Consider the following 14,991-nt stretch of genomic DNA (forward strand, 5'->3'; position numbering starts at 1 on the left):
AATGTGCATCCGACATCTGAAAACACCTCTTTATAACGACATTACATAATCACCGATGCCATAGCACGTTGGCAGTATACACAGCCACTTGGCATCCTTGAACACGTTGCGAGCCGACAGTGTCACATGATGTCCAAGTTACCGATGTATGCTAAATCTGTAGACGTGGATTGCTTTTGAACATAAGCCTTTAGTCAACGAATTAAAGGGTAACTTCGAAACAATCGAGTCTTCTATTTTTGATATTTCGTAAATGAAGTAGGTACCAATAATAGATGTCTTTAACTAAGGAATGATTAGACTAACAGTGAATGCGCCTTGATCAGTGGCGTAGGGGGGAAGGGGGAGGTGGCAGGGGGACCATACCCCACAATCAAACCTGTTTTTAAAACTATTAAATTTTATAACATCATACATACATGTGTATATGATGTGGGTTGCCCTCCCTCCCCCGAATATAAAATCAGTGGCCTTGATTAATATAATTAATAATATTTTAGACACATATTTATATGTACATGTGTGTGTGTGTTGTTTATAGTAATAATGGCAATACATTAATTATTTAAATGCTGTTCAGTCTTCAGTTAATATTAATTAGTATTTTTCTCACGTCATTTTGGCAAAGGATATAACCCATGACAAATTAATTCGATACAATGGCAATTTCGATATGACGACAAAGTAACCCAGGGACAAACATGGTCTGACTGTATTTCAATGTGCACTTTCCCAGTTACATTAAGTGGTTTTCGGCAAGTATTTTTGCTTGAAAACAATGGCAGCACTGAACCTCCCCCCCCCCCCCCCCCCCCCCCGCCACTCTCTTTTTCTCTCTCTCTCCATCTATCCATCCCCTATGTACAGTGTGTGCGTGCGGCGGCCCCTGGATTTCACAGAAACGATTATTTTCGGTACCATGTCGATAGTGTATCAGTATAATCATGAAACCAAACTTTCATTTCCCATAATTATTATACTGAATACTGTATTTGACTGGAAGTAGACCCACATCTTTGTATAAGACCCCCTCCTTTTTAAAATATTTAACAAATTAGGCCTTTATTCATAAATCATGGTATTTCATGTCGGTGTCCATGAAGTAAATCGCCAAAAATGTTGAAGGATTGAGAAAAAGCTGTTTTGAACGTTACAATCCAACACTTTACTAAAATGGATCAATAGACTCTTTGTAAGTTTTTGCTTTATCTATGTGAGCTCATGCCACACAGGTGTGCCGTAAAACGAGGTCAGGGAATTCCCACTGCACATTCGGTTTTTCATTAACGTAGTAGCATTTTGTATAATGAAATTAGGTTGTCCATCTGCAAATTTTCGCATTTGTTTCCCAATTAAATTGATGTATTAAATGTACATGCAATTAACATTTATGTGACAAAATGTTAAAAGAAAAGTGAATAGGCGTGTGCGCGGGAACATTTGTAATGAGATCTAAGCAGTCTCAGACTGAGTCTTTGTGCCGGTATTTCTAAGGAAAACCAAGGGTATACTCCTGAAAATTTTGATAATTAAATGTCGTGAAATCCTATGTCCTGCACTGGCCTCGGTGGCGTCGTGGTTAGGCCATCGGTCTACAGGCTGGTAGGTACTGGGTTCGGATCCCAGTCGAGGCATGGGATTTTTAATCCAGATACTAACTCCAAACCCTGAGTGAGTGCTCCGCAAGGCTCAATGGGTAGGTGTAAACCACTTGCACCGACCAGTGATCCATAACTGGTTCAACAAAAGCCATGGTTTGTGCTATCCTGCCTGTGAGAAGTGCAAATAAAAGATCCCTTGCTGCTAATTGGAAAGAGTAGCCCATGTAGTGGCGACAGCGGGTTTCCTCTCAACATGTGTAGTCCTTAACCATATGTCTGATGCCATATAACCGTAAATAAAATGTGTTGAGTGCATCGTTAAATAAAACATTTCTTTCTTTCTTTCTTTCTTTCTTATGTCCTGCATTCTACAAGTAAAATTCATCCTGAAAAATAGATGGGTATACTTTTTTTTAAACATTTAAAAACAAAAAATCTCTTTGGTACACTCGTCCGTTATGATTCCCCCCAACCCCCTCCAAAAAAAAAGGTAAAGGGTTAAAGTTTTTTTTTAAATCACAAACTCACAAGTGCAATGTATGATGTGAAACTGTTTGATACATAGTTTAAATTTTGATTTAAACTGCTTACGTTTTGGGACAAGTTAATTTTTTTTGGTGGACAATTGTAAAAATTGGGATATACCCAGCCCTGCATATGACAGTGAACAACAATCAAGGACCACAAAATCCTTTGTTTCTGTTTGTTAGGGAAAACAGGGATTAAACATGCATTAATGAGTTTATTTTTTGCTGTCCAGTGAATAATTTAATGTTATTACAGCTTGAATTGTTTATTTTGCTGTTATGATTTATCAGTGTTAAATTATTTTTGCATGACATGGAAGACTTTAGCATCGTGATTAAGATTACCGTGTCTGTAATAATTAAAGAAGAATTTTTTTTTTTTTAAAAGAAAAGCACGTCTATTTATTGACAGTATTATTGAAATCAACACAGGGTACAAATGGACAAAAGGCGACTTCGCTTATACACGAGGCCCATGATTTTGTACTTGATATTTAGGGTCAAACTAAGAGGTCAGCTTATCCAAGGAGTCAACTAATACATGGCAATACAGGGTATTTCAGTTATGTGTGCACCTGGACCTGTAAAATAATTTTTTATTACACAATAGATATTAACAACTGTCCCGATAACTGACACTCTTCCAGGGCTTTGTATTACAAAAGTAATAAAAATAAGAATTTTGGGTCATGTGGGTCACTGCATCTGTGTAACTGCTATTATTCAACTGTCACTTTTCAAAATTACTATATTTGCAAGTATTAAAAACTGACTATGTGCTGAACATTCCAGAAATTAACCATGTCATGCTAATTTTATAAGTCAATTGCTTACTAGTACGAAAGTAATACCTTTGCAATTCCAGCTAAATGAAAATAACTCTGTAATTACTTGTTTAAGGATCGCATGCAAATCAACACCATGGTTGTGGATGAGACAAATCTTATTATTGTTTGTTGCTTGCAAGACAGGATAGGTAATTCTGTGGTTACCATTGATGGGACCAACAATAATAGAAATAACCAATGGGTCTGATTTAACTGGTTGCAATCTATACACCTGGAAATTAAGTAAGCACCACCCAATTTATATTGTCACCAAATTATTATTATGGGTGGTAGCCAGGCAATATTAATACTGTAAAAATTATGTCCCTTGCCACGCTCCATACTGTCGTTTCGTTGTCCTTGCCAGTCAAGAACCTGCACAAATAGCATGTGCAGAAAACTATCCTCACATGTGGGAAAACCAAGTTCTTGTTCAATTAAGTTTTATGCTTGTTTTCGGAAAATAATTTTCATGCAGGGAAATTGGGCGTCAGTTGGGTCGGAATCCTACTGTAATTAGTCGACTTGTCTGAAAACATCAACAAACCAATGACGCCAAGGACAGGAACCGCCCAGAACAACCTCGTAAAACATCTCCACGAGAAGACAGGGCATTGTTAAGACTTGTTCGATGTTTCCACTTTTCAAGCAGCAGCATCTTGAGAAATAACTCATGTCATGTCAACGAGGACCATAAGGAATTGGCTGAAGACCATTGGGTACTGAGCCAGGAGGCCTATCAAACATCCCCTTCTGACACCAGCACACAAAGCAGAACATTTAGCATGGTGTCAGGTACGCCATAGATGGAATCTTGCATCCTGAAGGAAGATTCATTGGTCCGATGAATGCCGCTTTATTCTGCACATGACTGATTAAAGAACTCGTGTCTGGCGACAACCAAATACAGCTTATGCCGCCAACAACATCCAGGAAACCATTCCATTTGGCAGTGGTTCTGTGATGGTGTGGGGATGCGTGATTGCAAGTTGGATTTGGTCACTGTTGAAGGCAATCATAATGGGCCAAGATATCAGAGGGACATCCTGGAAGCCGTACTTGGACAACCATGCTTTGGCCACGAGACCAGTGTTTATGGATGACAATGCTAGACCCCATCAACGGGTGCAGTAATGGATTTCCTACAACAAAATGCAATCACTACCATTCCTTGGCCGGCATGAAGTGCTGACCTCAATCTGATTGAGAACTTGCGGGACATTCTAGGTCAAAGAGTACGTCAGAGAAATCCTCCAGTCCAAAATTTAGCAGAATTGTCAGCAGCATTGCAACAGGAATGACCTGCAAACCCACGTCATCAGATCCAATGTTTGGTCCATGGCATGCATGAGAAGACGTATTGATGTGGTCATCCGTGTCGGTGGGGGTTACACCAGGTACTGAAGTTTTGAAGATTTTCTAACACTCTTTTATTTTTTCACAATATATTTGTAAATAAAAAATATAGGCTTAATTTCACTTTTCGGACCTTTGGTTTGGCTTCGTACACAATAAATAAAACATATCCACCAGTAATGGATATGGTATATTTGACAAAAGGTACTTTTTATTTTTTTGATCTTTTAAAATTTAAAATGAATATTTTGTCCAGAATAATGAAAAAAAAAAAAAAAAATAAAATACTGACCTGTAAACAGTGTTGTCTGCTTGCTATAGAAATTTGACAGGGGATCAAGGTTAGTAGACCAGTTTTTATTTTAATATGGCGAAGCATTGTAATTATATAGCTAATTTTGAATTTGAATGAAGTCATTATTCCAATGGCGTCACTTTGTATCTCCTTACACTAACTATAAACTGGGTACATGATGTTTCTGTTTTAAGAATGCTGTAAAAATTCCAATGCAAAATTCTATTGAAATTTTTTTGTTTGAACATTACTAATGCACCTGAATGTGAACAAAATCTTGTGATTAAAAAATTGTACCTTTTATAAAATATGGATTTCAAGTGAAATTACGGTAAGATATGTTATATTTATTATGTACGAAGCCAAAACAAAGGTGTGAAAAGTTAGTACCCAATTCATTTATTGTGCTGGTGAATTGTAGCACAATATACTATATAATCTAGTGTAGCAGATAGAGGATATTTCATGGGTTTTTTTCAAATATGATTTATATCTCATTGAGTGAAGTTTGCAATCATATCTCACAAGATCAAAAAAAAGGAATTTTCTATTTATTATATAACTTTTGGCAATTTACCTTTATTTTTAAAATGCCAGCAGCAAAATAGCTCAGGCTTTCTTACAGTGAAGATAACCCATTTTAGAGTGAAAGAGTGACTGATAACACTTTTATTTCACTGATATTTTTAAATATTTCACTAAATGTTATATAATAAATTTTATTATTTAACTTAGTTGACATCAATTTTTGTTGATTTTGTATGTTAAACTATCTATTATTCTCTCATTTTGGTCTTGTACATACTCAAGACTATTAAACAATAGGCACACAAGGTTAATGCACTACAGGTGAACAGCCTCATAAAAGTCGGAGAAACCAGTCACCATAACTGTTCATTTTCTGTATTCAATCAACATTTGTCACATATGGATTAATCAGTCTGCAGATATAAAAAACAGAGAAGAAAAGAACACAGAACAAAAATAACCAAAAACACTGCAGGGTCATGTAAAGTAGGAGTTTACACTGAGTTTTTCAACAAATAACAAGACAACCTCTTTTATAGCTAGCTCTGTGGTCTGAATTCCAGAAAACTAAGTTGTATCACAGCAAATTATATTGCATATGTATTTACAAAATGCTTTTAATGATTTAACAATTAATTTATTGCTAATACTTTTCAAAACAAAATTTATGAATTCAGTAGTGCAGTATGTATTATTTATTTATTTTTAAATCACATATTCAGTAATTGCCTTATAAGTGTTAAATGTTCATCATACACAAGATATGGAAAACAATTTAAAAACTATTTTTTTTACAGATAGAAATTAATTAATGTCAAATTTCCAATCCAATATTTTTTGTTTACTTTCAGTTACAACATGTATCATACCTGAGAGCCATTTCATTACATCCAGTTCTTTCATAAATATTTTATTATTATTGATTACCTGATCAGTACTTCCATCAGCATTGTACCAATATAGATTAACAGTGACAATTTATCATTACTGAACTCCGCTAGCCAGAAGCCAGAACTGGATGACCATCCTGTTTTATAATGTCCAACACAATCAATAAACAAATCTTAATTAAAGAGACATTCATACAGCCACCAATTCAATAAAATAAAATAAAAATGTTCCTGTGATGTGTGACTTGTGACACTTTGTGGGTCAAAAGATGTTATTTCCTAGTCAGTCTTTGATCAAGAGATTGTTATATTAATACCCAATATCCTTACATGTAATGTGGTATAAAGAATGTGTAGTAAATAAAGTGTTTTCACTAACAAAAATGTATGCACAAACATTTGAATATCTAATCGATTGTAAAATCTTTGAACATTTCTATGTTATTACAAATTGATTGTAAAATCTTTGAACATTTCTATGTCATTACAAATTGCTTGGATAGACAGCAAAAAGTAAACTTCCAAAGAAAAGCTGGATGATTCTAAAAGTGTCCTAATTAAAACAGTAAAAGAAATGATTAAATTCAAGCGTTGGTTAACCATGTCTCATGAAATATGTCCAGTAATCTGTGAAATGATTGCAAACACTACTAAATAAATAAAAAAATGTGATTGTGGAAACTGTACATTTGCCCAGCATTTTATTAGCATGCTTGAAGGAGACCAATTAGCCTTTGGCCAGACCAAGTTACGCCCGGGATGGCTTCACTCTATTGATTTTTCTATCACACCAAGTCAGTTACATTCCTTCCCCTAGCTATAAATAGGCAATTTATTTTCTGCCTTCAGTCCCAGAATGATTAATTTACCATACTAAACCCTGTCTGATGTAAAATAGTTATCACCACGGACTTATTTCCATAGTGAAATGTAGGCAAAGCCACACAAACTAACACAATCCATGACAGCATAACCCATTTCGAGCAAATATAAGGTTATTTTTTAAATTTGCTACAAATTTTACATTTATGAGCATGGGATTATGTAATTTAATTTCTAAAAATGTATGCTTAACATGAACAAAATTCAAAAGTTAAAACAATTTTAAGAAAGTTAATATTAAATGATATTAAAATAAGGTGTATACAGTTGATTTTTGCAGAACATTCATATCACTTTGTGAAAGTCAATCATGAATGACTTAAAAAGTACTGTAAATAATAAAATATTACCGATCTTAAAGGAATGATTAGGCAAGGCTTTTGGACTGGTATGCATATTCAACCATATTTAATGCAAAATATTGTTTAAAATTAGTAAATATATTGGTATATTTAATTAATAAAACAGTAAACACGTGAAGGTTATTACATATAATGGGTACAGCCATTTTGCTCCATCCTACTGAATGCGCCACTTAAAACTGAAGAAACAAATGTAGCAGTCTGTTGAGTTTTGCGGAATGGTGAAACAGGCATGCGTTGCAATGTTCTACAATAATTTTCATCCCAACAAGCCAGCAATAAGCATAGAATATTTTCCAATATAAAATAAACCACCACTGTCAAACTGTCTACAAACAAATCGAAACAACCGTCTAATGATGTATCATATTTTGTCCATGCTTTGACTTGCTACATGTATTTCAGAAACCTACATACTGAATTGATAAACTGACTGGTTACTTAGTTAATTGCTCTATTCTTTTAGGTGCCTCCACCTGTGATTCCTGATTGGCGGGTGTATATTTGGTACATTACAAGACCAAGCAATTGCCCCGGACTATAGACACAAAAAATAAGTAGGGCCTACTGGTATTATTAACTTCACAGGGTACTGTGATGCATTTTTTTTTTTTTTACCAATCTTGTACATCATGACTTGTCCTAATAATAGTCTTTGTTTAATGGATGGAGAAAATGTAGACACTTAGCGGATCAGGACATGAGTCACCATATTGCTAAAAAACATTTTAAATATTCTCCAACAAATAACCTGTCACCCCTAAAATGGTAATGGATATTATCAACTGACAGGATTTATTATACTGTAAATAATTCTTTAACGTTATTATTAAATGACTGCATTTGTTTACTCTGTTCATACAGGAGCTGACATCACTTCCTGTCCAAACAAACCAGAGACGATGACCCCCACCCCCCCTGCAAAAAAATAATTCACTAGCATGATTTTTTATTAATTCTAAAATTATGTGCCTTTCATTTCTTAAACTTTCAGTATGCATCATTTTAACACATAAGATTCATATCTGATGTGATTGTTCCTTAAACAAACTTCACTCTCTTCCTGGAATAAACTGAAGACCCAACATTAATGCCATTCACAAATTAGATAAACAATCTATTGACTTTTACACTATTCAGTTATAGCAATTCTGGAAGTAAAGAAGATGATCTTTAAACAACCTAACTTTCCCCTTTTGGGCCCCACCGTTCATGTCCCTGGGGTGGGGATCACAATGATTAAATTCATGTCCCTAGGGTGGGGGTCACAATGATTAAATTCACAAATTGATGTGCCATGGAAACGTCACTGATTAAAAACTGAAATATGTTTGTCTAAGTATGTTCCAAAGACATATATGCTTCATTTAAATAAAACATATTCCAGTTGCTTGTTACTATCCATTAAAAACAATGGAAGACAGATATGTGGCTTTTCCACTCTCAAAAAAATTTAAAAATACCCCCCTCCCCCAAAAAACAACCCACCAACAAAAACCCCAAAACAACATGGCCAGAAGGTAAAAATGTTAACGTTTTACATACTTTCCCACACTTTCTCAGAAGTACCCAAATATACCACTTGATAAGCATTATCCTGACAACTCGGGAAACAGTGCCAAGAAATGCCAAGTTCTTCACTAAAAGTACCAAGCCATTTGGCTCAAGAGTCAAGTTGTGTTCTGACTAGTGGAATGTTGTGCATGGTTATAGCAGGCAGCTTGTAATTCAATTCCTCCATCAATACCTTTGTGATACACACATAACAGGATGTTACAAACAAGAGACACATTCTACACATGCTAGGGAGATTCTCAACAGTGAAAAGATGGTAAAAAGATGATTACATGAATTCAAATGTTTAGCAAAGGAGAATATATGTGTTGTCAAGTACTTACACATCTTGACTGCTACTACACTGAAACAAATCTTCAAGTATTACTTTATTCTTGCTTATTATGACATAATCAGTATTTTGTTGTGATTGATTCATTATACATATATAGACAATTTCTCAGACTTACCCCCATCATCAATCAATCGCATCTGAGTGAGGGTAGGGTCCTCATTGTGGTGTTCTAACACAGTGTCATCAGTAACAGCTAAAGTCTGAAAAATATAGAAAAAAAGCATTAAATAAGCATTGTTTTCAGTTTATTAATTACCATATCACAATGGCTTATAGTTTGTGCATGGAATTTATGAAAAACATTTGCAAACTCTTTTGTTCCAGACGTGAAGACAGATTAATACAAATGCTTGACAATTTTAATAAATTTCATACAACCATAAAAACTAACACACCCCCCCCCCCCCTACAAAAACACAAGATAGTGATTTAAGTTTCTTTTTTTTTCCAGTTCCAAATATATCTGGATGGACCTCTCCCTGCATTTTTACAGTTTACAGTACATTTTTAATTTAATGACATTCTAAAATGGTTGGAATATAAAAAACCTTCCCTGAACATGTAATTATGGGTTGCCAGACAATAAAGTAATTAATTTATAGCAAATATAGCTTACATATGTTAGTTTGGTAAAGAACACAAAATGTTCCTCCACAAAAAAAAATGAGAATAACACAGTATCTTAAGGAAGGTCACTGCAATATCTGTAAGCCTGTGAACACATTCCTGTGACAAGCAACACTAGGGGCATGTCATCATGAACTAGGAGTAAACACCAAGCGTTTTATTAGGCATGACTCATCTGTCATCAGATGTGCAATAAATAAACTTGGTCCAATTGTTATTCAGGTCATCTGACCACCAACCAGTATCTGTCTTATGTAAGAACCACATATTTAATAGTGTTACTAGGACAAAAACACAACAACAACAACAACAACAAAAACTACACAAAAAGTTGTACTTATAACATAGTTATTATAAATTACAACCTTAATTAACAGTTTGTCAAAACGTATGCAGTCAAAATAAACAGTTAATGACTTGACTTGAAGGTTTTATCATGCTCCTATACCACGAAGGTTTCAAACATGTCTATCCCGAGTCCTGTCTCTGGAGGCCAGTGGCTTGCCTTGGGGCAGCAAACCACGAAGGTTTTGAACATGTCTATCCCGAGTCCTGTCTCTGGAGGTCAGTGGCTTGACTCGGGGCAGCAAACCACGAAGGTTTTGAACATGTCTATCCGAGTCCTGTCTCTGGAGGCCAGTGGCTTGACTCGGGGCAGCAAACCATGAAGGTTTGGAACATGTCTATCCCGAGTCCTGTCTCTGGAGGCCAGTGGCTTGACTCGGGGCAGCAAACCACGAAGGTTTTGAACATGTCTATCCCGAGTCCTGTCTCTGGAGGTCAGTGGCTTGACTAGGGGCAGCAAACCACGAAGGTTTCGAACATGTCTATCCCGAGTCCTGTCTCTGGAGGCCAGTGGCTTGACTCGGGGCAGCAAACCACGAAGGTTTTGAACATGTCTATCCCGAGTCCTGTCTCTGGAGGTCAGTGGCTTGACTCGGGGCAGAAAATTTTACGGGACAATTTTGATTATTATTTCTAAATTTAAAAATATGGGACTTTAAAATATTAATTAAAATTTATTTGCGATTTTCTCCAAAAAATTATCACTATAAAATACAAAATTCAAAATCTAATTTAAATTTTGTCACAGTTCATGATCAGATATTAAGAATCACACATGATAGCTTTGATATTTGGTATGAACTGTCATTGAACAAACTAACTTTTGCAACATTTTGGACCCTTGGCTTCATACACAATAAATAAAACATATCCAAAAGTATTTTTTTGTTATGACATATTTGACAAAAGATACTTTTTATTTCTTTCATCTTTTAAAACATATTTTGTTCATAATTGTTAAAAAAGAAAGAAAAATACCGACCTGTAAACAACATTGTATGCTTGTTAAACAAATTTGACAGGGGTCAAGGTTAATAGACCAGTTTTTATTTTAATGTGGCGAAGCATTGTAATAATATAGCTAATTTTGAATTTGAATGACATCAGTATTCCAATGACGCCACTTTGCATCTCCTTACAATAACCATAAACTGGGTACATGTTTCCATTTTAAGAATGCTGGAAAAATTCCAATGCAAAATTGTTGTTGAACATTTTTTGTTTGAACATTATTAGCACACGTAAATGTGTTTGAAGAAAATCTTGTCATTAAAAAATTGCACCTTTTACGAAATATGGATTTCAAGTGAAATTACGGTAAAATATGCTATATTTATTGTGTACCAAGCCAAAACAAGGGTGCGAAAAGTGACTGTCGTCGACCTTAAGATAGTTTGAACAATATAGATGATAAATACTTATTTCACGTAACAGGAATTAAAATAACATGCAGAGCTTCAAGTTCCTGATGAATAAAGTCAGGGACCAATTGGGAAACGTAGGTGATTAAAAAACATTTTAGAGCACATATTCAAAAATGTGATCACCATTAGCTACTTATGGTGACAGGTTCAACCCGTTAAAATATAACAACATCTCAAGGATGGACTGGACTGCTTGTTTGACCATTTCACTCTATTAAAGTATATAACAACATCTCAAGGAATTTCAGGAATTATAACAGAAAAAACCTGAACTATTTTCTAAATCTATTTGAAAATGTTAATAATGTATTGTTTACTCCATCTTTTTAAATAATATTGATTAAAAATGGCTGTTCGTCCACCACATCATCACAAACTTATCCCCCCCCCCCCCCCCCCCCCCCCCCCCCCCCCGAGGTTACCAAATCGACTTTCTTGTCCCTGGCAATTAAATTATTATTTTTAGCCTTTAATTTTCATTTGCATGTCTAGCTCCTTGTCCTTTACACAGCATGACTTTCAATTAGGGTACGCTGCTGGCATTATTGCAATTATCACAACCCATGCTGCATGTGCTTTTTTTTGGTTTTTTGTTATTGCTGAGCTATTATTTTTGTAATTGAAGAATGTTCTTTTATGATCAGCATTACAGACATTTACTCATCCTCTGAAAAACTGTCATTTCATTTTTTATCCAGAACCATTTTGAATGTGTAGTATTATAGACACATTAAACAATAGAAAGGTGATCTCCCCATAGCTCAACTTTTTTCTTCTTTGACAAATAGTAATCTCAGGATAGCATGTCTCTGCACCCCACCCCGTGTATCTTTGATGCTTAACATATGAACACTTACTTTGGATAGATTATCTATGAGTTGGAATATTATTTATTTCACCAATATTGCTGATCGAATTAACTTATCATGATTTAAATGTGCACATATTTATAAACGGACATGTAACTTTTTGTAAATTCAGTTTAACCGGGGGTTTATAGGCACACGTGTAAATGGTGTTTAAATGTGCATGTAAGAGAAAAAACTCTTCGTAAATTTGGCTCCTAGCTATATGGTTTTGTTAACGAGTTTTCTTTGTTTTGTTTTTTGTCTGTTGTTTTTTTATCTTAAAAAAACGTAGTAATAAGAATGTTCTAGATGATTAAGTAAATTAATTATGTAAGCAGTACCATCAATATGGACCTTAGTAAATGCAAACTCCTGAAATTTTAATTGGTCCCTTGGTAGTTAAATCATTAATGATGGTTGGAAAAAGTGTACTGCCGAACTATGCATGACCCATGCACACAGGAGGCAGCTGTGGCCTATCTGTGGCAATCACATGAGTAAGCATTATAGATCTCCAGACCAGTGTGTATCCAGCAGGCTGCCACTCACATTTAGATCAATCACTTGTTACTCCTGCTGCAAACCAGCCAGAACCAGTTCAAACTGGCTGGCTATGTAGCATTAGAGGCATGATTAAATCTGATCTGGAACATAAATATCTGTTGTTATGTAAACCAAGCACATATGCTAGGAGTGAGACCAGGACTGTATGAGAAAAACAACATCATAAAACAACACATCCCCCCCACACACCCAAGATTTCAAGTTATGAATTAATTTAACTTAAAATGCACTGCACACAATTATTTCAATATAACAATGTATGGGAATCTAATTTATGCCTATTTCCATCAGCAGTTAAATGATGTTAACTGTTCAGGAAAATGTAATTTTAGCTGCAAAACCTACTTCACTTTTAAATGACAAATGAACCTTACCAAGGACATGGGGCGCAAGGGAATCTGATTATGAGGTGATGCATAACACAAACAAAGATCAGCCAACCTATTCATATTTAATGCAGCTGAAGATTTATTATTTTGGCTTTATATGCTGGAATAATTTTATAGCTTTAACATCGGATATAAACAAGTCATGGGAACATGAATAATGCATAGACAGGTAATTGTCTGTAACAAAAGCTGCTTTCTCTGCCGATATAGTGAGAAATAAACTTTGGTCTGTTGTTCACAAAGACATTTTGCTAAATAAAACGATACTTTCCATATGTATGAATTTAATACTGTATAACAAAACCATGACAAACAACTGTTTTAATCTGCTGTAAGCTTATAATCAGATTATTTAAGATCACTACAAAATGCACATTAAAAACCTTATGCTAGGTGGGAGGGAGTTAATGTCAGCATGCATATAACATTATACACAAATATTGATAAAAATATACCTTACAAAATCAACATTTTTGACACATGCTCTTTATGAAGGAGAGGGGGTACTGCAAAAACAAGCATGGTTTGTAACCTTGTGAAACTTGGTTTCAACAATATTTATTGCCATTCAAAAACAGTAGCAGTCTGGGGATTGGCCAATAAGTGTTTGCCTATATTAAGGCCTCTCCCAACATTTTACAATATAAATATATTACAAGCAATACAATAAAACATGATTATAACTTGTTCCAAATTTACTAACAAAGAGATGAAATAGAAGGAAGACATGGTAAAGGAAGAAAAGGTAGAGGATGAACAGAACCGTGAAGCATTTTACATTATTTAGAATTAGATGTCAGAAGAGAGAGAACGAATGTGACTGGTTAATTAATCTTAAAACATTTGCTATTTGTAATGAAGTTCTGGACAGATTTGAATATAGCATTATTTTCTAGGAGACTAAGGTTTGGGTCACCAAATAGTAAAATATTATAATTAAGGTTATGATAATCTAATAAATGGATATTTCGAACTACATTCTATAGTGGACAAAGAGTCAGAAGTGTTTAGGGTCTTCAATTTGGTGCCCGCAAGCACAAGATGGATTGTTATTTATGTATCATGAGTATTTATGACCATTTAAGTTACTATTACCCAAAAGGAATTGGCTATGTGATATTTGCTGCATTCTATTGCCATTATAAAAGTAAGATGGTATAATCAGATAAAAAAATTTAATTTGAATTTTAAATCCATTTACTGACGAAGAATGTCTAATGTCAGTTGTTGTGTTGTTCCTTAGTTTAACGGGGGACGGAAAGACTGAATTTGAAAAGAGTTTTGTTCGACAAAAATATGTGTGATGGTGAGCTGCACTACGTATAATGACAAATGACACTGGCAATAAAATGAGAACATATCAAACTCTCAAACAGGAAATATACTTAGAACCATATCTAATTAACTGCTTAAACCCTGATCATAGAAAACAATTCTCTAAACTCTGTCTAAGTGACCACAACTTGAAAATTGAAACAGGCATATACTTCTCTTGACCAACATCTCTGTGACGAATGCAATGCCATTGAAAATGAATTTCGTTACATTGTACAATGTAAGAAATATAAGTATAAACGGTCAAAGTTATTTCATTTTATCTCCAACTACAACCCTTCA

General features: G+C 34.7%; 1 protein-coding gene across 3 annotated transcripts in view; it reads right to left on the reverse strand.

The window, feature by feature from the left end:
* LOC121382781 (lysine-specific demethylase 3B-like) overlaps nucleotides 1–14,991 on the reverse strand; it is a 152,578-nt gene that overhangs the window by 55,193 nt on the left and 82,394 nt on the right. For all 3 annotated transcript variants that reach the window (XM_041512380.1, XM_041512379.1, XM_041512381.1), the window contains one exon: nucleotides 9,293–9,377. In XM_041512380.1, the coding sequence (XP_041368314.1) occupies nucleotides 9,293–9,377 (85 nt within the window). The remainder of the gene's footprint in view (nucleotides 1–9,292; nucleotides 9,378–14,991) is intronic.

Source organism: Gigantopelta aegis, chromosome 10, assembly GCF_016097555.1.
Source record: "Gigantopelta aegis isolate Gae_Host chromosome 10, Gae_host_genome, whole genome shotgun sequence".
NCBI lineage: Eukaryota > Metazoa > Mollusca > Gastropoda > Neomphalida > Peltospiridae > Gigantopelta > Gigantopelta aegis.